Source organism: Onychomys torridus, chromosome 8 (assembly GCF_903995425.1).
Source record: "Onychomys torridus chromosome 8, mOncTor1.1, whole genome shotgun sequence".
Taxonomy (NCBI): Eukaryota; Metazoa; Chordata; class Mammalia; order Rodentia; family Cricetidae; genus Onychomys; species Onychomys torridus.
The window spans coordinates 10738805-10764535 of record NC_050450.1 but is presented as its reverse complement, the minus strand read 5'-3'; the positions used below and the strand labels follow the sequence as shown (position 1 = coordinate 10764535).

Genomic DNA, 25731 nt, shown 5'->3' with positions numbered 1-25731 from the left:
TGGGATGTTGGTTGTCCTGGACTGATTATTCATTAGATCTCATGTGAGGTATTACTTTCAAACATCTCTAGAAATCCTAGACCCACCAAGGTCCATGATGAGCAGAAAAAAATAGAGACAATGACCCAGAAAGTCTGATTTGCAAGAGAAAGGTTGCTTAGCTCTGGGTTCTGGGGAAGTGTGTGGACTTAGAAGAATCCATGCCAGCCACACACAAAGGCCCAACAAACACCAGCACCCGTCTGAGAGTCCTTAACGTTTTTCATAAAACCCTCATTTCATGCACTGCTTGCAGTGACGCCACTGGATGATCCTCAGGTGAAAAGAACATGCCTCTGTGTTACAGAATTCCAGTTCCTCCCTGCAACCCTGCCCCTTTGCTGACCTGCTGTACCAGCATGGTGCTCTGGGAAGCTCAGGGAAAGCATGTCTTAGAGACAGAAGCCCGGGGAGTTATTCTGAAGCTCTGGATCCCTGTGTGCTGGAGAATAGGGCACTGACAGGAACTATTTGGACATGGTAAGCTCAACTGGGCAGCAACTCCCAGAGCTGCATTTGGGGCCATTGCTGTATCTCAACAGGAATGTGAGGCTTTACAGATTATTCAAAAGCATTCTTGTATCTGGAAGTGGAACATGTCAAAGGCATCTTTCTTTCATTCAGTGTTATCACCTGCATTGCAGTGACCTGTTTGTGAGCTGGCTCCTTAGCATATGAACCCAATCCAAAGGCAGCACAGAAATTTCACAGTTGTAAGCCAAGCCCAAGCCTTGACTATCAAGCTCAACCAACAAGAATAATTTTGCAGCTCAAAAGTGATCTCTAGATTATGCCAACAACTTCCCAACTCAACAACATTCTCTACCTCCTGTTATGATCGCAAAACAAACCTTCCTATTTTGGTTTGGCAGGTATCCATGGAAGGAAATCCTGGGAAATGGGGAATTAATAAAATAAGAGATACATAAAAGACAAAGAAACAAAATGTTCAAAGTTGCAGATGCCTTAGGAACACTGATGGAGTCGTGAGACACTTGACACAGTGAATGACAGAGTTTATCAGAAGAAAGAGGAAAGAAAGCCCAGGGACGGTAAACCAGAAGATAATGTTTTATTCCCTGAAGGCATAACAGAAACATGAAGACTCCCATCTCACCCACATCTCTCCACTCTTGAATCACCTGCCTTGAGTATAGAAATTATCCTCTTACTTAGTGATAGAGTCCAAAGATAAAACAGTGCCAGGCACAATGGAGGCATGTGTTCACTTGTTAAATTAATACACAATGTTTTCAGTTATATGTTTGGTAAATCATCAAGAGGAAGAACAGAGCAAATCAACGATCATTAAATGATGAATATTGCTATTCTAGATAATGTCAGTACCTGGAGGGGTCATACATATGAGTGCTCAGAAAAATCTATTGGTTAATTGTGCTGAGTATCACAAGCTATAGAATGTAATTTTTAAAGTCGGGTACAAAGAAATGCAATAGGTAAGCAGAGCTGCTGCCATAGCTGGATGCACTCTGAAAAATGTTCAAGAATGAAAACCCTTGCCATCACTCTAGAAGTCTCTGAGTTTCTTTCTTAGCAACAGTCCTTCACTAAGACAGCAACCAGTGTTCTGCTGTCAAACCTCATTAGAAAGTTTTACCTCTTTTTGAACTTCATATAAATGAATAATACATTACAATATTTAGATTCTATTTCCTTTGGTTCAACATAATGATTTTTAGTTATCACCATCAGTATACATATTAGTAATTCCTTCCTTCCTATTAATGAGAAGCAGTTAATTTTGTGAATATAGCATATTTTATTTATTCTTTTCCTTATAGACATAACTAAAATTATTTCTGATATTTGCTGTATGAATAAAATTGCATTAACATTATCATACACATGTATTATTGGATGTATACATGTATGTCTTTAGCATTGTAACTAGGAATGGTGCTCCTGGGTGAGAAGGTCTGTGTGTATCATGTATGGTTCTCTTTATAAAACCCAGGCCAAACAATTTCTCTTTGTGGTTGTAATTTAGATCATCATCTGCAATGTATGAGACGCTAAGCTCTCACCAGAAAATAATACTGTCAATATTTGTATTAATACCCACTAAGTGAGTATGAACCTGAATCCTAGGAATTATTTTAATTTGCCTGACCCTATGACGGGGATAAAATCAGGGATAGAGAACTTGCCTAGCATGTGAAACTAACTGGTTCAATCCTCAGCACAACACACACATGTAAATATTTATATTCCCTTTTAAGAACAGTGATATTAAGCATTTCCTTGAATGTATCAACATTTGATAGTATCTTTATGAAGTATCTAAGACAATTACTATTTTTATTAATACTGTTGATCTTTTTTATTATTGATTTGTAAGTTGTTTACATCTCCTAAATATGTATCCTTCACAATATACATATATTATCTCTTTCAATTTGTATTTTGTCTTTTTATTTCTAAAAATGCCTTTATATAACCAAAATGTTTTTTTATTTTGTAAGATTACAATTTTTATGCTTACTGGATGTTTAAGAAATCTGTTATCAGATTGAGCTAGTTATATTTAAGGATATATATTATTGTATATGCATGTAACAACTAATGAAAAAACAGGCCATGAAGAGAGCTACATTGTATATATGGGGGGGGGGGGTTGGATGGAATAAAAGAAGAGAGAAATGGTGTGATTATATTATAATTTCAAAAATAAAAGGAAAAAAAGAAATCTGAGGTCCCCTTGGGCCTTCCAAATCCTCTTTCATCACCTTCTAGAAACTTTCTGATTTAAATTTTGATACAAGTCTACAATTTGCTTCAAGTAGTTTTTGTATACAGTGTGAGTAAATTGTCCAGGTTTATTTTTAGTTCCTTATGCCCCTTGAGCTGGCATGATGCCATTTATTAGAAAATCTTAAAACGTTTCATTATCAATCAATATCACTTCATTGTGATTTTCGGATCTCTTTTCACTATCTCATGATATGGCTACTGCTCTCATGATCTCATAGCAGCTGTGGTTGTCCGCACAAGACCTACACAAGGTCAAGGCAGTCAACAGCCCATGATAGGTGGGGAAGGGCTAGTGAGCATGCCTCCTAGTTGAAGAGTCACTGATGATTGATGGCTGCTGGGGGCTGAGGAGTCAGTTTCTTTGGGGGTGTAGTCCCATGGATGTGTACAGGAGCAGGACTAATTGGGTTCAATAGGCAATAAGGATTAAAATTAAAAATGAATCAAGTTTAAAACAGGACATGAAGTTGAGACAGAGTCATGTAAGGGGACCTAGAAGCATCTGGAGGGGTTGGGGTGAATATAATCAAAATTTGCTCTATACATGTATAAAATTCTAAAAGAATGAAAATAATATTATATTTAAAAAGATACTAGCTATAGGATTCTCATAGACAGCCCTCATCAGATTAAGGATTTAATTGGCCTTCTTATCAAGATGGATAGTGAATTTTGTCAAATGTGTTTTCTGCATCTGTTGAAATAACTATATAATTTCCCCCTTTATTCAGTTAATATGGTAAATTACATCAATTTAGTTTTTGAATGTGAAGCCAATATTGCATTCCTAAAATAAATGCCTCTTCTCCATGATGCATTATCTTTTTAGGCAACATTATTGCCTGTGATTAGTAAGATGGTGAAAAACTGTGTATATTGCTCTTACTGATTTTTTAAACATTTGATTGAATTCATAGTGAAGCCATTTGGACATTAAGATTGTTGTCCTATCACCACAGTAGAAAATGCGAGCAATGCAAATAAATTAATTTTTCCCACCAACAAAGGGGAAGTTTTTTCTGTTACATAGTCAACTTCCTAGCAAATATAAACTATTCAGATGACTTCTTCCCATGTCAGTTTGGGAAAATCATGTTTCTCTGAAGTAGTTTCCCAGCCTAACAGCACTGTCAAATTTGTTGGCATAAATTTTATGTAATATTCTTCTTTGTTACTTAGAATTAGTAATGTCTGTAGTGGTATCACCTTTGTGTTTTAGTATTAATTATTGTGTTTCCCTTTATTAAAATTTTCCTAAATGTTGGGTTCAAAATTGTTGACTTTTAATCTTGTATCTATTATTTTACCTTCTGTGTCATTCAGGTTCTTTTTCTAGCTTTAATGTGCTGTAAGAGAAAGAGACAGAGAGACAAAGTCTTACTTTGCAGTCTGATATGGTTGTGATTTGCAAGCCTTCTGGCTCAGTCTCCCAGTGATGAAATTATAGAGCTATGTCACTAGATAGCACTTTTTTCAAGGATAAATTATGGACTTTACAATTTGTCTTTGTAAAAAGATCTATTTTATTTTTATTTATGTACATGTATTTGTGTCTGTGTGAATGTGTGCCATGTGTGAGTGGATACCCAAGGAAGCCAGTAGACAGGCACTAGATAGGTGGGAGCTGGAGCTACAAACAGGTATGAGCCGCCAACCATGAGTGCTGGACTCTAGTCCTCTGGAAGAGCAACAAGCTGACCCATCGCCCCAGCTCCACACACTCCCTCTAATTATAACAAATTGCAGCCATCAATTTCCCTCCTAACACATACTCAGCTTTACCCTTTCAGTTTTGATACATTGTGTTTTCACTACCATTCTGTTTGAAATATTTTCTAACATCTCTTTTATTTCTCCTTTGACCTAACATTTAAGTAGAAGTGTGTCATAATTTCCAAACATGCATTTTCTGGATATATCTTTACTGCTGAACTTTATTTGAATATTGCTGTTATTAGAGAGTTCATTCTGTACCATTTCCATTTTTCCAAATATGAGACTCATTTTGTATTCTAAAATATAGTCTACCTCGGTGAATTTTGCACATGTTCTTGAAGGAACACACAATTTTTAGCTGGTGAATGTAGCTTCCCTGTCGCCCTTTAGGGGTCTGTCACTGAGCCTGCAAAAGCTCTGTTACTGCTTATAGTGTTTTCTCCTGGTCCTGCCCTAGAACTTCCTCCTCTCTTGGGCCTCTCGCTCTTCCATTTGAGGTGCAAAGCAAAGATAAATTTTAAGATGCCAATATCATTTAGATAAGGCATGTTTTGTCAAATACTAGTCAACAATACCATTTTATACTTTGATCTTTTTTATTTTATTTGTATTTGTAACTCACTAAGACCAACTAATGCTGCCTATATATGCATGGGTGTGCTGGGGCATGGGCAAGCTACTAGTGACCACATTCCAAAAGAAAAGTGACTCTCCCTTCCTAGCAGTCCTCAATGCCAAGATCTCCTCAACTAGGTGTAGGGCCTCAGCTTCTCCCCCACATCCATGCTGGACTTTTAACTTGCTTGATCTTCTGCAGAGCTTGTGCAGGCTACCACGGCTGCTGTGAGTTCACAGAGGCAACTGCCATGGTCTGTGTTCAGAAGACAGCATTTCACAGGACCCTGCTCCCTCCTCAGTTCATGTATGTAACTGCCCTGATCCATGTTCAGAAGACAGCATGTCACAGGTCCCTGATCCCTCCTCTGGCTCTTACATTTTCTCTGCCTCTGCTTACATGATGTGTCCTGGGCCTTGACCTTTTATTGCACTCATTGTGGAATAGTGTGGGGACTGACTTGGTAGTTAGGATGTGGAGAAAGGTGTGCCACAGGGACAGGTATTGTGTATCTGAGAGCTCAGTGAATTCTACCAAGTCTCTCTTCTGTGACACAGGTTGTACAGTATATGGTGTGGTTTATTTTCTTTATATACTGACTTTTCAGCATTAATATACAGTGCTATGATATGTGCTTTGTAAGACTTATATGCTCCATCTCCTCAATATGATTTACAGAAAGCCATAGAAGGGATACACTGAAGTTTTGAAAACTAGTTTACTTAGAGTAAAAGACTAAGTAAATAAAAATACAGGGTATTCACAAAATGGCAAATTGTGAACATGGTATATGCTTAGAAGAGCCAAGAAAATCAATGTGATCTTTGCTACAGTGGACATTTGGTACTGCTTTTCTGTAACTGGAGCTTAACTATCTTTAAATTGTCCTAAATCTGTCCAGAACTATGTCTGCTGGGACCTGGGAACATCACATGACTATAAGTGCATTCCTATACATTTGCACCTGCCTGGTTCTCAGAAAGGCTGGCCTGGGCTTCTGAAGGGAGCTCAGAACCACTGCACAGGATGAGTTCTGGGAGGGGGTACTCTCCCTCTACTGCTGCATTCTGCACACACTTACCTTTTCCCACTCTCGGTCCTTGTTCAGCACGATCACCACAAGTCTGGGGTGCACCTGATAGCCTTCTTCAGTGAAGGACAAGTCTTTGCCATCCCATGTCACATTGACCATAAATCTAGATGGAGGAAGAGAGAAAGACATGTTTTAGGGAAGACTGAAAAGAGCATCCAGCAAATGAGTGAGTGCTGCCATCAGCACAGTATTAAAGCATGAATGTGCATAACGATTGCCTACCATCATATAGAGCCTCCAGCTGTGGACCTGTCAGAACCTATGGAGGTACTGCCAACTACACACAGTCTGGTCCACCAGCCTGGACTCATTCTCAGGATCCCAGTCCTGTATCAAGGCATTAATAGTCAACTGTTTAACAATTTTGACTATTAAATCGTTGGCCTGGACTCACATGATTTTCTTATGTGAGAATCTGAACACATATTAGTCTCTCCCTGCCAACTCTCTCTCTCTCTCTCTCTCTCTCTCTCTCTCTCTCTCTCTCTCTCTGTGTGTGTGTGTGTGTGTGTGTGTGTGTGTGTGTGTGTGTGTGTAAGTATGAATGCCCACACACATATGGGTGACTACAGAAGCTAGAAGAAAAGGGGGCATTAGATCCCAGAGAGCAGGAATTGCAGGTGGTGATAAGATCGTGTATCGTGGGAACTGGCTACTGGATTCAGGTCCTCAGCAGGAACATAAAACACTTTTAACTGCTGAGCCCCTCTCTAGCCCTGTGTACTCTATTCTTTGTCCATAGGTTCCCCAGAAGGGAATTGCTTCCTCATAAACCACACAGATTTCAATTCAAAGCAATGGTAGCCCATCTGTTTATTACTCATTCAGCTAATATTTATTTGCTACCTGTCAGCACTCAGCTAGTTGGGTGGAGATAAAAAGGAAACAGATGTGATCCCTGCTCTCATGAGGTTTATAGTCTAAGGGAGAGGACGAACAGTAGCTGATCAACTGCAAATCTCTGACATGCTACAAAAAGGGGTATGGTGCTGAGGAAATGACTCAGTTGGCAAAGCGTTTGCTATGTAATCATTAGGACATGAGTTCAGATCCCTGAATCCTGTGAAAAGTCTGTGTATGGGCACACACATGCCTGTAATCCCGGTGCAGCAGCAGAGACAGGATGACCCCTGGGGCTTGCTGGCCAGGCAATCTGGCTGAACTATGATCTCCGGTTCAGAGAGAGATTCTGTCTCAAAAAAAATAAATAAACAAACATGGAGAGTAACTGAGGAAGATACCCAGTGTCATTCTTTGGCCTCTACACACACACACACACACACACACACACACACACACACACACACACACTTTGAGTGGGAGATAAAGAGAGGTATATTATAGGAAAGAAAAAAAGGAGGAATAAGACTCAGGAAGTATGTTTTGATCTATGGAGTAAGTCAGCATTGATGGTGTAAAGACAATGGGAATAGGCTAATGAATCAAGGTCAGCAAGTGTCTATGGTACACACAAGACACCAGAAACAAATAACTGAGGTTGAAATGGAGATAGAAAGAGAAGTGTAATGTTAGGAAAGATTGAGATGGTGGGTAAAGCTGAGAGTGTTGGCCATGTTTGCTTTTATCTTTATTTTGAAATGAAAAGCCATTGAAGGGTTTTAATCGTGGAGTTTCAATAGCACTTAGTGCTATAACTGTGCAGAGAATAGTCAAGGAGACTAGGAATAAACAGGGTGCTATTTACAGGGCCATGCTGCTCCTTCAATCAAGAAGAAAGACAGGGGTGGCTTTGACCATGGTGGTTGCCAAAGAAGAGAGAGGAAGGGAGAAAAGGGAAGAAGAGCAGCAGAGAGAGAAGATGCTACATGACAGGGGACATGGGAACGTGGAAAACTAGCAGGGTTCTGAGCTGGGTGCAAGGAAAGGATGAGGCAGCAAGTGATCAAGGGCCTGTGTCCTATCCACAAGACCAGCTCTGACCTGGGTACATCTGGCTGCTTAATGCTTCTTGTTCCCTCTCTACTCTGATCCTCCAAAGTCTCTTGCATGTGATCAAGTTGGACTCCAATGAGCATACCCAGCACAATTCATCCACCAGAACTAGATGAAAAGGTGCCCCAGGGGTTTAATATCTCCATGAAGCTTGAGATAGGTGTGATGTTAAATATGTCTAAGGGCCAGCAGTATGCCTCAGCAGGCAAAGAGACTTGCCACCAAACCTGGAATGGAACTCATGTGGTGGAAGGAAAGATCCAACTCCTGAAAGCTGTCCTCTGACCTCTACACACTATAACATATGTGTGTCTACACATGCACACAATAAAACAGGAAAAATATTTTAAGAAAACATGGCTGTGGAACCTTCACAGACACTCCATAAAAATAGTATGATAGACTGAGGCATTTGAAAACTTCATCAGAAAGAGAAGGTATGAAAGCATTCTCTGGTTTTATATTCACCTCATCAAAAGCAGATAAAGAAGTGTAAGTATTTAAGGAGGAGAAAGAAACTACAATGTCCCAAAATAGGAGACTGATCTAATGGGTCACATGTCCACCTTTGACCTTCTATAATGCAGAAGTGACCACATAGGAGAGACCAAATCTCCACAGACAAGTTGAAAAAAACAAGGGAAATGATGAGGAGCCATGCTGTATATCCATCGCATGTGCCATCTACACTACTGAAAGTCATGCTCTTGGGGCTGGATAACTCAGTAGTTAGGAATTCACAATGTTCTTCCAGAAGACTCAAGTTTGGTTCCTAGTACCCATATCAGGTGAACCATAACTGCCTGTAACTCCAGCTCTAGGGCATCACACACCCTCTTCTGGCCTCTGAGGGCCCCCATAGGTAGGTGGCATAGACACACATACACACACCCATAAATTAAAATAATAATTATTGTTAAATATCATGTTCTCAGCAACAAGCTAATTATGTAGAAAAAGCACTCAGCATTAAATGTTCAAGGAGAAAGAGAGGATTAAGAAGAGAACCTGCCTGTGCACCAAAGAGTTGCAGGTACTTCCCATTTCCTTTGTTCTATTTTATTCTTCAAATTGTTTGTAATCAAACACTTCAACATAAACACTGTTCTAAAAACAAGCTGAGCAATCACTATTCTACTTGAGGCATTATAGTGTCTATGATAGTTTGCTAGAAAGACATTTTCCTTGAGTATGTATGCAAGGAGGCATATGTATATGTGGGCCAGATGGGGGCCAGAGAACAACCTTGATGTCATTCCTCAGGAATGCCACCCACCTTGTGTTCTGAGACATGGTCTCTTAGTGGCTTGTCAAATAGGCTAGGCTGGCTGATGAGCAAGCCCCAGGAATCCACTTGTTTCTGCCTCCCCAGTGCTTGGATTTCAGGTGCTCCATAATTCCTGGCACTTTTACATGGGTTCTGAGGGGCAAACTCAGATGCTTGTCTCTGTAAGATAAGCCCTTTACCAACTAAGCCACCTAACCAGACCTAGACATATTTTTTTGACTCTGCAACTTTTTATTACAAGTTTCTTATGTGTCAAGCTTTACAGTGAGTCCTATAGATGCAGAATCAAAGGCACAGTGCCTCTCTACCCTCTGGCCAACCATTCTTACAATTCATAGACATAGGCACATGACAGAATGACAGCTGGAGAATGAGAAAGTTGCAAAAGTTGATGAGGGGCTCCTGGATGAAAGCCGTTTAGACAAGAAACTGTTCTTGCCTGGACTGCTTGACAAAATGTTATATCAACTGGACATGCAGGACCCATAGGAATGTGACCACTGAACTTTGCAAGGCGAGATGGTCCTTCAGGTAACTGTTTTTCAGAAGAAACTGCCAGACATTCTACAGGACACAGAGAGAAATGACTGAGAGACTAGGCCTATGGGCTGAAGATGGATGCCTCAACATTGCAGAAGAACTCTAGGGGACTGTCCAGGCAGGCAGCTGTCTCTGTCATTCCAGATTTTTGGAAGTTGCTTACAGTGCACTTCCTGTTTACTTAGGTAATATTATATCCTTCTCAGGTCTTTATTGTAGTTGAAGACTAGATAGTTATAATTATGGTTTTCATTGGTTATGGTAATGAAAACTTAGACTCACAAATATAAGATATATAGAACATTTTCTTTAATTTTGCCAAATACAAATAGACTAGATATTATAACTATAAGTCTTGCTTAATATCTGTTTTATTGTATGTAATTTTACTATGTTGAAGTTAAAAATCTTCCTTTTAAATAGAAAGAAAATGAGAAATGATGGGTGATATCATTCTGTATGCTGTGAATATGTGTTGCTCTGATGGGTTGATAAATAAAGCTGTTTGGCCAATGGTGAGGCAGAATAGGGTTAATCAGGACATTCTAACTAGAAAGGAGAAAGGAGAAAGGCAGAGCTGAAGAGATGCTGCCAGCCACCTCCATGAGAAACAAGATGTAAAATACCAGTAAGCCACAAGCAGTTTGGCAAAGTATAGGCTTATAGAAATGGGTTAATTTAAGATATAAATACTAGCCAAGTGTCAGTAGCACACACCTTTAATCCCAGCACTAGAGAGGCAGAGGCAGGCAAATCTCTGTGAGTTCAAGACCAGCCTGGTTTACAGAGTGAGATCCAGGACAGGCTCCAAAACTACACATAGAAACCCTGTCTTGAAAAACAAACAAACAAAAAGGATACAAGGACTAGATAACAAGAAGCCTGCCGTGGCCATAGTTTAAAAATATTATAAGCCTGTGTGTGTTTATTTGGGTCTGAGCAGCTGTAGGACCATGGGGGCTGCAGGAGCCAGACAGGACCAGGAAAACTTCAGCTACACATGAATGTCTGGGGAGCCCTTTTTGGGGATACTGAAGGAAAAAGGAGAAGTAGGAGGAATAATTCTGGTCATTGGAGTTATCAGCTGAGATAGTGATGTACCAGAAGAAGCAGGAAGCAGCTTCTTAAGGAGCTAATGGGGGCCCTTGTATGGCATGCTAAAGCACTGGGAGTTTGTTCAGAAGTCATGGGAAACTGTGAATAAAAGGTTGTAAGTAGAGAAACATTTGGGTTTGCCATTGGCAGAACAGACATGCAAAGCCTTTGCATTAGAGGGAAAGCCAACACTTTTGTTCATTAATTGAATACCATTCACTATTTAGGCAGTAGAAACTTGTTTGCTCTTGATCCTTACTGTTGATGGTTCTTAGATGGTATATGATGAGCTAAGTAGAGCCACATAGGAACATCTAGGGAACATTCCATCTCACATTCCATCTCACACCCTGTGTGCATAGGACTCATGAAAAGATTTTGCATAGACTGATGAATTAGAGGGACATTGGACTTTCATTAAATTCCTCATTGTCAGTAGGCTTTCAAAGTAACTAATTGGGAGCTAAATTAAGCTGCTTTTATCTTGCAAGCTGAAGTTTTGGTTTCATTTCTCATAATTATTTTTGGTCCTATCAAATTGCCTAGCACACAGAAGGTACCCAGTTGATGCTTGATAGTTAAGTTTATTGACATATCATCGTAAGATGTGCCATCTATCCATCCATCAATACATTTTACTATACATAATTGCCATCTCCCACAAATACATTTACCTACATATTCATAAGCCCATCAATACACTTATCCATCTATTTGTCTATCTACCAGTCCATCCATGTGCTACACATCAATAGATTATCTATCCATAACCCATCAATAATCCATTAATATATCCATTATTCCATCCAATAGACACATCTGAGGACCTACTACATATCAAGCATGCTCTGTATTGTGAAATCTGCTAAGAACGTAGTACAAAAATAACCATATAGTTCTCAAGGTTTGGAAGTCACAAAAAATAACAATAACAATAAAGAATGGCAAATATAAAATGAACGATGTTTACTCATTAATCTGATAATGTTCATAAGGTAAGCTGTGTTAAGTTCTATTGTAACTCCAGGGCTAGAATCAGGATACAAAGTAGAACATGTTTGGGTCATGTGCAGAAAAAAGCAAGGGTCCGACAGACAGACAGACAGACAGACAGTAGGGGATAGCAACAGCAGTTTGCATGGGAAAACTGCATAGTAAAAGGGAGAGAGATGAAGCATCATAATGAGTTTTATCAGAGTTAGAATCGGGTCAGAGGGATTGGAAGATGGGGTATGGGGGGAAGGAAGTGGCTTGAGAAGTGAAGTTAGAGACAGAAGGAAATGTTTCAACAGCTGTACTAAGGGGATTGTACTCATCCTGTTTATTGGGGTAGAGGCAGGAAGAGCAAGTTCTCAAGGCACCAAAACAGAGGGAACCAGGTAGTAATCAAGGAGAGAAAGAGGGCAAAGGAAACAGTGTGTGGGGTAAAGTGATTGCACCAACAGGCCAATCGCTACAACAGGACATGTGTTGAATGCTGTGTAACTGCTGTAAAGATGAGCCAAACCATTAAGAAACAACAAACAAACAAATACAAAACAAAACAGCCACCTAAGAACTTTCTGTGCCTCACATCCCAAACTCATAGGTAGGAAGACCAGTTCATAGAGGTATCTCTCAATGACTCCAGTACACTGTCATGCCAAATTTCAATAATTCAACATTTTTTGGATTAATGGAGCTTTGGCGAGGTCTAGTTCATAACCTAAATGTCTGTACAAATTATCAAGAGGTTTGGAAATATCCTGCTTATTTTCTGTTTAGAAAGGTAAGTGTTCCAGGCTGAATCTTGACTGCCTCCCACAAAGACCTACATGCTAAAAGATTGAAGCTCAGGGTGCTACAGTTGGAGGAGGCAGAAGCTTTGAGAGTGGTGCCTATTGAGAAGTCGGTAGGTAACTGGATTATGCCTTTAAGAGGACAGTGGATATCCTTGTCCCTTCCATTCTTTCATCTCTTTAGCAAGAGGTGAGCAGTTTTATCTGCTATGACATGTTGCTCCACTCTGGCCCTAAAACTTAACTTCCCAATCATAGATTCCCAAGCTGAGAACAAAGAAATGTTTCTTTTTGGTGGATTGATTGAAGAAAAAACTAACTAACACAGTGGTTCAGGGAATAAAGACTTCAGTTTGGGCATAGGTGACCCACATGAGAAGCATTTGCAGGTGACATTATGTGACCTGAGTATCACACTCATCATTTTAAGCAGGAGACCAGCATGGGTTGTCATCCATTTTTGGATTTATCTGTTGAATTTGCTCAAACCTTCTTTAATTTCTTATCCTGATTCCTTATGTGTCATTCCTTTCCCTCCATCTCCTAATTAAACAAGGTGCATTTAGCAGCGTGATTATTCAGATTTGGCAAATCTGCTCCAGATTATATGAAAGCAACTATACCTCATGTCCTAATTTTTACTGTGTTCCCTTACAATTCAGTATTCTAGAGTAGTGACTCCATGTACTAAATGTTAATATCATCTCTGTCTAGCTCCTGTCTTTAGTCCTTTTGGAGAGAAAAAAAAGCTCTAACAGAAATTTCTGCTGAACACCAATTACATTATGAAGTTGGCAGGGAGTAAGTACCTATTCCCTTCAATTCCTCCATCCAGTTTCTAGAAAGACAGTCCATATTTCCTTAGGCTTTCTTCCCACTTAAACTTACACTAGAGCAACATTCTTTACCTAAGGAGATACTATTATATACCACTTTGCTTTGTCCCCATTATTACCTGCTGAGCACTTATATTAAACAGCAAAATCGTATCACTGTCTTGCTTATCAAAATTGATTACACACCTTTAGGAACCAGATAAACATACCAGAAACCCTGGTTGCTGCTAAGCTTCAAATTACATCTTCAATATTTCCATCAGGAACGATAAATACAAGAAAGTATTCTAGCAAAATGCACAAGGTGGTGAGACCTGGTGCTCTGCAAAGGTTTGCTTCTGTCTTCCCATCATTCAGTGATGGTAAAGTGGTCTACATAGCACTAATCCAAACAAATATGTACTATCTGCAGCGCAAGCACCGACAAGCTTCTTGTAGTAGCTATGGCCTTAGAGATGTAAGGCTGTTGCCTATGTTGAATGGCCCTTTCTCCACTGCTTGGATTTGCTGTTCTATGAATGGCCAAGACCCAAAGGGAGAATAGGGAGGTCATCTTCCTATTTCACAAATGGAATGAAACTGGACCAGAAATTTCAAGTTCACTCTAGACCAGCAGTGTCTATGATGGAAGCATGAGTCACAGGGGCACTTGCTATGTGGGTGGTCTGGATTAAGATATGCCATAGGTCTAATACAAAGCCTGTATTTTATTTTTTCAATATGTATGTTAAATAAATACTTCAATATTATTCAACATTTTGCTGTTGTTGAATTACATGCATCTGTGTGTGGGTTTCTCTTCATTTGTTCATGCACCCATGGAGGCAGAAAAGGGTGTCAGATCCTCTGGAGCTGGAACTGCAAGCAACTGTGGCCTGTGTCACTTGAGTGCTAAGAACTGAACCTGAGTCCTCTTTACTACTGAGCCATCTCTGCAGCCCCACACCCTGGATCTCAAAAGTGTTTTCTTTAAAACAAAGTGATAAGAACACATGAGGGTTTAGGAAGATAACTCCATGGATAGGTGTACAAGCATGAGACCTGAGCTGGATCCCCCAGAACTCACATAGAAAAGCTAGCTCTTCAATTTCTGTTGGACACGTGGCTTAGGATCTCTTTGGGTTCTGGTAATTTTGCTTTGTTTTCTAATAAGCAGAATGTATGCATCATAAAGGAGGCTTCCTTTTTGATTGCTTAATGAAACCTGAACATAGCACCTGGCAGAAATCTAGTACTGATAACCATTCAAAGAACACAAACAGAATCAGGGTTTCTATGTGGTTGAAGTTTCATGGTGTTAAAGAATGAGATGCCCATGATGCTTCCTGCTGGGTCCCTGGTGTGTGTGGGGGAGCTTACATGCTCTGAGACCTCTCCACCTCCTCCACTGTAGACAAATTTCTAAACAGTCTTATTAAATAAGAAACACAGAGCCAAACACAGGGGTGAAAGCCGTAGAGATCAGAGAAATACGAATAGCTACCAGCTAACCTTAGCTCACCATGCCTCCGTAGCTTCCCAAAAGAACCAACTTCTTCCTGTCTAACCTGCACTTTTATTGCCTTGCTGTTCTGCCTTCTCATTGGCTCTAAGCCCAGCCACCTCACTTCCTCGTCACTGCCTGTCTATACAGACCTCTAAGTCTCTATGTTTGGTACTAGGATTAAAGGCATGTGTCACCACACTTGGCTGTGTCCTTGAACACACAGAGACTCTGCCTGCCTTGTGACTGGATTAAGGGTGTGTGCTACCACTGCCTGATTTTTGTTTATGGCTGGCTATCTATGTCCTCTAATTTCCAGGCAAAATTTATTTATTAACATACAAATAAAATATCACATTTCAGCACAAATAAAATATCACATACTTGCTGTGGATATTGTTCTGTGTAAATAAAGTTCTGATTGGCCAGTGGCCAGGCAGGAAGTATAGGAGGGACAAGGAAGAGGAGAAGGCAGGGAACAGGAAGGCTGGGAGGAGACACTTCTAGCCGCTGCCATGAGAAGCAACATGTAAAGATACCGGTAAGCCACAAGCCATGTGGCAAAGTATAGACTAACAGAAATGGGCTAAATATAAGAGTAAGAGCTAGACAATGGTAGGCCTGAGCTAATGGCCAAGCAGTTTAAATAATATAAGTGTCTGTATGATTATTTTATACGTGGGTTGTGGGACCGCAGGGGCTTGGTGGAACCTGGAGAGAAGCTCTCCATCTACACATACTCCACTGTTGGTTTTGTTAAATGGCCATGTTGTGACCATCAGATTGTTTTGCAAATAATCCTGTTTATGTCCATAGATCAGTTAGTGCTGCCAGTTAGTGTGGAGACACCCAACTGATCAAAGTGTGGAGAGTAAATGACTGTTGAAAGCTGAGCCCCAAATGGAACATCTCACCAAGGCTTGGGGACCAGAAAAGAGAACAAAAAACAAAGGTAGGAGCTGAAGGAAGGACTGAAATGCTTCAGAACACTGTCTTCCAGGTGTGGCATAGCTGTGATCACCTGCACAAGATCACACAGACCAGCATCCACCACGGGGTGGCAAAGAGGCTGCCTCTCTGAGGACCTAGGGGCAATTAATGGTCATTGGTAGAGAGAGCCATTTTCTTCAGTGTAGCAACAGGCAATGTTCCCATGGTCCTGCCAATAATCCTAATTAAACTCATTGAGTCACAAAAAAAAAAAAAAAGATTGTGAAGAGGGGACAATTGGGAAGAAGAAGGGTCAGTAGTAGTGTAGGGTGTAGGGTGACAAGAGAGAATAACAGGGAGAATATAACCAAAATACATTTTATACAAGTATTAAAATGTCATGATGAAAATTATTATAATGTATAACTAATATATGATTAAAAACACTTTAATTAAAATAAACCCTATAAACTCCCCATCACCTAACATAGCTCAAAACACACAGGACGTTCTGAACACGCCTAGTACACAGCTGTTGTCTAATAAAAGCAATTAAATGAACACTTCCCACAGGTTGTTGTTATTATCCCACTCTGTCACTTTGCTCAACACCCTATTGTGACACTGTTCTGTCTTTTTAAAGCCATACTTCTCTTGGGCACCTGGGTGTGGTCATGTCCAGGGCACTCAGTCCTGTAAGAGCCGTGTGAGACTGTGTGTACAAAATGTCTCATTCTTTCCAATTTCTACTTTGTCTTTTTTTACCTCACAGTTGTCTCTTAACTTCCACAATCTGATTATTTCAAATGTTCTCCAGACATATTTATTATTCACCCTTTCCATTCAGACTTTAATTCTCTTACTCTTTCATAAATGCCACCATAACCCATTTAGTGTTTCTCATTTTTTGGCTAATTTACCATTTGTGCTGCCATTTCCCGAGTTCCAAGGGCTGGTTTCCTGAATTGCACTTAAATGCCTCTTCTAGCAGAACTGGGTGTCACAGGTTTTCCATTTTTCACTTTATTTACATGTTTTGGGAATCAGAGTCATTGTTTTTCTTTAATCTGTTCGTGTTTTCCAGCTCATTTCTAGAAGATTTGAATTCTTTTTTAAATTTCCTCCCCCAACTCCTCTAAGATCCTTCCTGCCCTCCTACCCAGCCAACATTATGCCCTCTGCTCTCACTCGCTCTCTGTCTCTCTTTCCTGGTGGTCTGAAATCTCTTTCACACTGATGTCTATTTAGAGCTTCCTGGTTTAGCATTCACTATTAGCTCTGGGGGGAGCTCTGGCCCAGACACAAACATTCTAGTCTAGAGTTGATCTCCAGCATTGCAAAACAAATATGATGCTGTGTGCTCATGAAGGAAGGACTCCACAATCCTCTAAAGCAACCCCTTTATCCCTTTTCCTGTGTCTGCCTCCCCCTCAGATATTTCCATTCGCCTCCCTCACCTTGCCTATCTTCTGTGAGCAGTGTCTCATTGGGCATGACTTTCCATTTTTCCTCCCTTGTACTCAACTCATATATTTGTTGGATGTTTCTAAACACCTAAGAGCAGAGCCAAGATGCCAAGGTAAGGGCTAAATTCCATGACTCCAGCCCACATTCTGCACTGTCCAGGCCAGTGTCATATGAGACAGAGCCAGAAACAGTGGCATAAATGAACCTTTTAAATGGAGTGAGTGAGAGAGAGAGAGAGAGAGAGAGAGAGAGAGAGAGAGAGAGAGAGAGAGTCACTCCTCCAACACAACTTCTATTATTGTGGCCAATTGAAAAATACCTTGACTGACTGAAAAATACTGGTTGTTGTTGTTGTTGTTTTCTTTCTTTGTAGAAACTGAGAGTTAAATGCATACTAAGCAAGTGCTCAGCCCCTGAGCTACATACTCAGGCCCCCTATGACTCTGTTTTGAGACAGAGTCTTGTTAAGTACTGCAGACTGGACTTGAATTCACTCTGTACCAAGGCAGGCCTTGAACTTGTAATCCTTCTGCCATAGCTTCCCAAATTAAGTGGATTGCAATCCTGCACCACCAGACTTGGTTAACACAGAATTTTAAAAATGTAGAAAGCAGGGGTTATCTTTGTATCACTCCACATCTAACCCTGCTGATAGAGTGTGCAAGTCCTGGATAGAGCGTTCACTATTGAACAAAGGAACAAATGAATGAGCAGACATGGTCTGGAATCTTTCCCACACTCAGCATTTACTTACAGTGAACCAGCTGCAGAAAAGAAATTATCTAAGGCCACTTGTCTGTTTCTGGAATCTCGTTTATTTATTGAAAGTTACTGGAAGTCTGAATGGCCATTAACAAAGTATTTTGTTCTTTTAATCCCAGCCACCTATTATTCCTAATAGGTAGGATATGCCAGAGAACCTAGAATGGGGAATCTAGTGGCTGGGAGATCTTAATAACATATTAACATAGCACTGCACCCCTACTTACCTCTAATGCCTTGCTCAACTGCTAGGAACAAGCTGGAAGAAGCCACCACTACCAGCTTCTGTGACAATTCTAATTGAGATTACAGAAGAGGTGGGCAGTGAGCATGACAACTGGCAGCTTACTCAGTCACCCGCCCCCGTGCTTCCAAATCACTTGACATCTTTACATTTTAGTTTTTGGACAAAATGTGGCACCCCAGACTGGTCATGAACATCTGATTCTTTTGCCTCCACCTCTTTAAGGTCTGGGATTACAGGTGTGTGCTATCACAGCAGTTTTATGGAGTGTTGTAGTTCATTTCCAGGGCTTCAGGCATGCAAGATCAGCATTCTACTAACTAGTCAAGATCTTGAGGAAGCAGATGTGCATGGGATATTGTTTTTATCCACAAGGAGGAGGAGAAGGAAAAGGAGAGGGAGAGGAGAAGACAGAGGAAAGAAATATACAGGAGGAGATATGGATCAATTGTCACTTAATGCAAGGTGTAATCTTATATTCGAATCTCTAGATACCCCATAATGGGACGGACATGGGTTCAACAGAAACAAAGTCTTGGTACCATCAACAGCTGTATGTACCATGTAGACTGTGGAACAATATATGGCCCTATGTTCAGAGCAGTCACTGAATGAAGAAAGTCACAGATCTCTGTCTTTTCTTGTTTTCCTTTTGACCCAAGCCCAAGTCCAGTCACTATCCACCTGTTCTTCACAGAGCGTGAGAAATCCAACAAGGTTACCTGAAGGCTGAGAAGAAAGGCTTAGCCAATGGGACTCTAGAGTTCCTGTCTCCTTTTAATTCTTCGATACATTGAAAACTTCTTACATTATTTGGGGGAACTCTGTTTGTGCTCATCAAACCAGAGAGCAATTAAGATGTGTGTTCCTCCATGCTACTTCAGAGAAGAATCCTAACATTCAACCAGGAGACCTCGGTCCTTGGCCCAGCTCTTCAGATATGCAAGTAAGAGCAAAGTGAGATGCTTAACTCACTTAATGCCAGTGTGCATTGCATGCTGTCCAAGGTGCTTTCTCTGCATTACCTCAGGCAGAGAGCCAGCTTTGGGTTTCTCCTTCTATAGGCAGAAGAAGATGCTTTGAGGGTTAGAAACCACGGGGAGGCGTGCAGGGTGCCAAGGACTTCTGATTGCTCATCAAATACCTTCCCTTCTGCTCCTAGAAATGGGAATCTACGGACTGGGCATGGTGGCTCAGGCCTGTCATCCCAGCTACCAAGAAGGCTGAGGCAAATGGATTTCAAGCTCAAAGTCTGCTTGGGCTACAGATGGAGTTCAAGGCTTACCTGGGCAACTTAGTGAGACCCCGTATCAAAAAAAAAACCTAGAAAAGTGGGGAAGGGGTTTCTGGAGATGCAGCTTAGTGGAAGAGAAATTATCCAGCATGACTGGGGGATTCCATCTCTAGTGGTAAAAAAAAATAAAATAAAATAAAATAAAAATAAAATAAATAAATAAATAAAAATTAAAAAACAAAGAGGAGAAAACCAAAATTTTTAAGTGGAGGAAAGGGAAATTCCTACTTTATCTGGAAACAGAATATCTAATAATAAAATTTATATTCTAAGAACTCTAAACTATAGTCTGGCCAATAGGAAGAGAGAAGACAAGTACAACTGTACAAATTATAGAAAGTACCTTATACTGAGAAGGTAAGCCCACCATTGTGCCTCCCTCCTCCTTTTGGTTGCAATGCAGATGTGATGGTCAGAGCACCTACAGCCATTTTGGACCAAGAAGTAGAAGCCGCTAGCCAAGGTAACAGAGTCACAAAGTAGGAAGAACATAGATAATTGGACTACCACACCAGCTATGAACAACCTTGGGACCTCTGTTACAGAACATAGAATCCAGTGCCGATCTTATATAAGCTATGTGTCGTCTTAGATTTTATATTATTTTATATTATTTATATGTATTTATTTGCTCACTTAGTTTATAGTTTGAGAAGAACTATAGGGCTTCGTGAATGCTAGATAAGCATTTTTTCCACTGAGCTCTCTAGTCAGACCATTTTCTATCATTTTAAAAAAAATATATGTCCTAGCAGATTTGAACTGTAGAGACATGACTATTTGAACCACACTCTTTTGGGATGCAAAGTCTTTGGATGAGGCAGCACCAGCCCCAGTTTAGACTCATCCTTTATCAAACAGTGATTTGCTTCCCTCCAGCTCAGCTTTATGGGGCCACCTCTCCCCAGCTCCCGACTCCCAGCTGAACACACAATGCTGTGGTCCTGCCCTTGTAACTCCTATTCAGATATCCCCCTGCCTCTTCACGTCCAATCGAAGCTCAATAGTCTTTTGTTGTTATTTGTTTTTTGGCTTATTTTTTGTTTTGTAAAACTGATTGTGTTGGGGGGAGAGGGTATGTACATGCACACATACCAGCTTTCTTTTTTTTTTTTTTTAACTTGGGATCTATGAACCAAACTCAGGTCCTCATGTTTGCAAGGCAGGCATTCTGTCTTAGTGTTTTTATTGTTGTGATAGTATACCATGACCATAAACAACTTGGGAAAGAAAGGGTTTACTTTGTCTTACAACTCTCAGGCATGGCTGTAACTCTCCCATCACTGAGGGAAGTCAAGGCAGGAACCTGGAGGAAGGAACTGGAGCAGGAGCCTTGGAGGAACACTGCTTACTGGCTCACTCCTTGTGGCTTGTTCAGCCTGCTTTGTGTAGTGCCTAGAGCCACCTGCCCAAGAGGGGTACCTTTCACAGAGAACTGGAGCCCTCCTAATCAAGCATCAATAAAGAAAATATACCACAAGCTTGACCATAGGCCATAAGCTTGGTGGGGGCATTTTCTCAACTGAGGTTTCCTCTTCCCAAATGACTCTAGTTTATGTCAAGTTGAAATAAAACTAACCAGGACACACTCTGCTGGCAGATCCATTTCCTCAGCCCAAGGCTGACTTCAAGCTCCATTTTTGCCCTAGGGTTTTGCCTGGTAACCTTTCCTTTTCTTGGTTCTTGTGAACTCATACCTCCTGGGGTAGCCTTTGGCAATACACTACATTCAGTGTTCTTGAAGCATCTCATTCTCACACATGGTTGGCCAGAAGCAAAAGCAGGATCTTCCCTTGGGTCATCTGTGTTTATCCAGCACCACGCAGTTGGCCTTGGTCCCTTCAGTAAGAACTGACTTGACTGGAAAGCAGTGTCAGTGTACACCTCAGGGCCATGCTGGTCCACCCCACTGCAGGCATGAGACTGAGCGGAGACAACAAACAGAAGCAAGAGCTCCATCTCCACATCCTTGCCTTTCTACGTTGCTGAGCCTTTACCAGCCCTCCACTGCATGGCCCTTGCATTTCTTTTTGGTGTTGGGAGTGGAGAGGTTTGCAACAGGGTATCATGTATCTCTAGCTGGCTTTGAGATCACTGTATAGCTCAGGATGACCTTGAAATTCTGATTCTCTGACCTCTTCCTCCTGACTATTGCATTATAGAATGCCACACCTCTGTGCCTCATGTATGTGGTTCTAGGAATCAAACCCAGGGCTCTGTGCATGCTAGGCAAGCACTCCACCAACTGAGCCCCTCCCCAGCCCTGTCCACGTGACTTTACTCCTTTTGTTGCCTATATCATGCTTATGCGTCACCACTCTACAGGATAATCTCAAATAACACCTTCCCTATGAAGTACTACTGACCTCGGAGTAGGTGAGTCCTCCAGCCATCAACTTCTAGCAAATTGCTCCTCTCCTTTTTAAAGTATAAATTCACCAATTAAATAAACCACAAGGAGTGGATTTGAAAAAATAAACAAAAAAATATTACTTTCCTAAGACCTTTACTTTAATTTGCCAGAACACCCACAAAAATGAAACCCATACCTTTAATGAATATTACATGAAATGTGTCTCTATTCTTTCCCGGTTCACAGTCTATACAACTGCACCACTTATGCTAGATTATAAACTTCTTAGAGACAACAGTCCACGGCCCAGTATGTAGAATTCAGCAGCCTGTGAGCAGAGAGAACAAATTTAGAAACAAGCAGGCTGGAGTTCATTTCTGTAGCTTGTTCTGAAAGTGCTCTGAATTATAGCCTCTGCCCTCCTGCCTGGAGAGTGGCTGCAAGCCCCCCCCCCCCCAGATTATGAAGAGAATACTGGTCCCAGATTCTCTTCATACTATCCTGTACATCCAATTCATTGCACTGCCAGGTGAGCGTCTTGAATCTCCAATGATATCACATGCAGCCCTCCTCAAAAGGCTGAAATGAGAGGCTGAGGACACGGCTTAGTGGGTAAGAGGACTTGCTGGAAGAACATGAGAACATCAGTTTGAATCCCCAGCATCCACATAAAAAGCTAGGCATGGCTGTGCACTCATACCAGTGTTGTGGGGAGATGAAGACAGGGGAATGACTGATACTTGCTGGCTAACAGTCTAGCTCCTAGTTTAGTGAAGAAGTCTGTAGGGAATAAGATGGAGAGTGATAGGGCAAGACACCTGACACCTCCTATGGCCTCCACATGTGCACAAGTGCACACATGCACACACCACAAAAAATATACACAATAAAATAGGCTGACACAGCCTCCTATTACTGAGGATAAAATCTCCATGTTCCTTTTCCAACCACGTTTGCCATAACTGTTCTTTCCATACTGTGCGTCAAAACAGAGTTGAGAACTCATGGGGTTCTGACAGACTCTGTGATTCTCTGGTTCTCAGCTCTAACTCCACACTCCACTATGAAGGAAGCAGCAGGGACTGCTTCTGGATGGCAGGTTCCTAATCACCACAAGCATTGCTTCTGGCTATGGTGATTGCCCTGGGACGGTACGCTATTCTACCTCATCCAATCAGATTCCTTCTCTGGAAACTTTCTCTTGCAGCTTAGAAGGAGTCATTGGTTTTCTGGATTTAAGAAGGCATGGTGTTGAAAGAATGTATGTCAACATTTATTTAGATGGGGCTAGGCAGATCTGAAGACATCACTTCAGCCTGAATCTCAGCATGCCAAGATCACTGCGTTCTTTCTATTGAATGAACCCATACATCTTTTGGATTTTTTGTTTCTCTGTTTGTCTTGCTTTGGTTAACAAGAATTTGTATTCCATCACTTAAAAATCACACCTCCTATCTATTAAGTGGTAGAGGACAGTAGAGAATTTTTTTTCAGCATGGGGCAATTATGAAGAAAGAGTCTCTCTCTCTCTCTCTTTCTCTCTCTCTCCACATATACAAACACACACTCACATACACACACACACACACACACACACACACACACATATATGTATGTATGTATGTATGTATGTATGTATGTATGTATGTATGTATGTATGTATATGTCTTTACAGGTTTAATGTGATCATAAGATTTTATTTCCTTAAATGAAACATCTTAGAGTGGGATTTCTGGGAATGCATACAATGGATTACTATATTGTTATACAAAAAATAAACTATAGAAACACAAAGAAATTGACTAACAAAGGAGTTCTGCTGGAGTGAAAGGAATGATGCTTAAAACATCATATATTTTATAGAATGTTTTCCAAAAGGCAGATGACAGGGACAGAGGAGAGATGAGTGATTGCCAAATGTTAAAGTATGGAAATTGAGAGCATGGGAGATTTTTTTGTGCAGAGAATGGAACCATTTTGTAACTTGGTCTTAGTAATAACGATGATGTGAGTCTGTCATTGTGTTTTAATCAGAGTTTTTGCTACTGTAATAAAATGCCTGACATAACATAAGGGATGAGGATCTATTTTGGCTCGTGATTTCAGAACACACAGACCATGGTGATTTCAGAACACACAGGCCATGGTGATTTCAGAACACACAGGACATGGTGATTTCAGAACACACAGGCCATGGTGATTTTGGAATAGCCAGTCCCATTGCCTGTGGCATGGTAGAACATCATGGCCATAAGAACATGGGGCCAAAGTGGGTCATTCAGTGGAGCCAGGAAACAGAGAGAGGAAAGGGACTGGACACCTGGTATAATTTCCCCCAAACAAGTCTTCAGTGACCTGTTTCTCTGTTGAGGTGTCAACTCCTAAAGCTTCTAATATTTCCCATCACGGAGCTGGGAACCAAGTGTTCACTAGCCATGAAGGACAGTTCAGATTCAAACTATAAGACCACGTGTTTTATGAGATTCTTAGACTGGCTCATCCCACACTCAATTTCATATATTATTTTTAAAAAATAAAATTCAAAATTTTTGCTAAAAATAATAACTAAAATGAAAGTCAGGGGTTGGGAAGACGACTCATGAGTAAAGAAAGCGCTTGTCACACAAACATGAGTACATGGGTTTGATTCCCAGAACTCATGTTTTTAAAGCTAAAAGCTGAGCATAGTGTTGTCTGCTTGTAATCATGGCACAGGGGAGGCAGAGACAAGCAGATCCCTGGGGCCCACTGTTCAGCCAGTCAGCCTAGTCAGAGAGTCCCAGGTCAGGGAATGAGCCTATCTCAAAAGAGGAAGTAGATAACTCCTGAGGAACAGCACCCGAAGGAGACTTCTATCCTACTTTGCTTCTCCGTTGAGTGATGAAACACCGACCAAAACAAAGTGTGATCCATTGTGGAGGGAAGCCAAGGCAGGAACCCGGAGGCAGGAGTGGAAGCTGAGACAGTGAAGGAGCACTGCTTAAAGAATGCTCCTGAAGCTTGCTCGGCTTGCTTTCCTATACAACCAGGACTGCTTGCTGGGGGGAGGGGGGTGGTACCACCCATAGTGGGCTGGGCCCTCCCACATCAGTTAAAGATGAAGAAAATGTCCCCGTTCACAGGCCAATCTGATGGAGACAATTACTCAGTAGAGATTCCTTTCTCCCTAGGTATGATCTAGGTTTGTGTCAGGTTGGCAAAACTACTACCTCCACATGCACATGTATACACATGCACCCACAGTAGCATATACCCACATAAGCACAGAGCTAGAGAGGGAAAGGAAAGAAAAATCATAGAAGTCTGCATTAAAATGCAAAGATCTTTCTCTCCCAAACTGAACAGAATCCATGCCTTCTCAAAAAGCCCACAAAGTTCCCATTGCCCTGGCTCCTCAGAGCTCCTCCCTTCTGAATCTGCCTTTCCTCCCTGCCGCTGTCGATCCTTCACACCCTCATCTCCTTTGCTGGAG

The 25731-nt window shown here is 41.1% G+C and overlaps 1 protein-coding gene across 1 annotated transcript in view; it reads right to left on the bottom strand.

Moving 5' to 3' along the window:
* Grin2a (glutamate ionotropic receptor NMDA type subunit 2A) overlaps nucleotides 1-25731 on the bottom strand; it is a 410670-nt gene that overhangs the window by 116025 nt on the left and 268914 nt on the right. The window contains exon 5 of the mRNA XM_036198178.1: nucleotides 6225-6339. Coding sequence (XP_036054071.1) covers nucleotides 6225-6339 — 115 coding nt within the window. The remainder of the gene's footprint in view (nucleotides 1-6224; nucleotides 6340-25731) is intronic.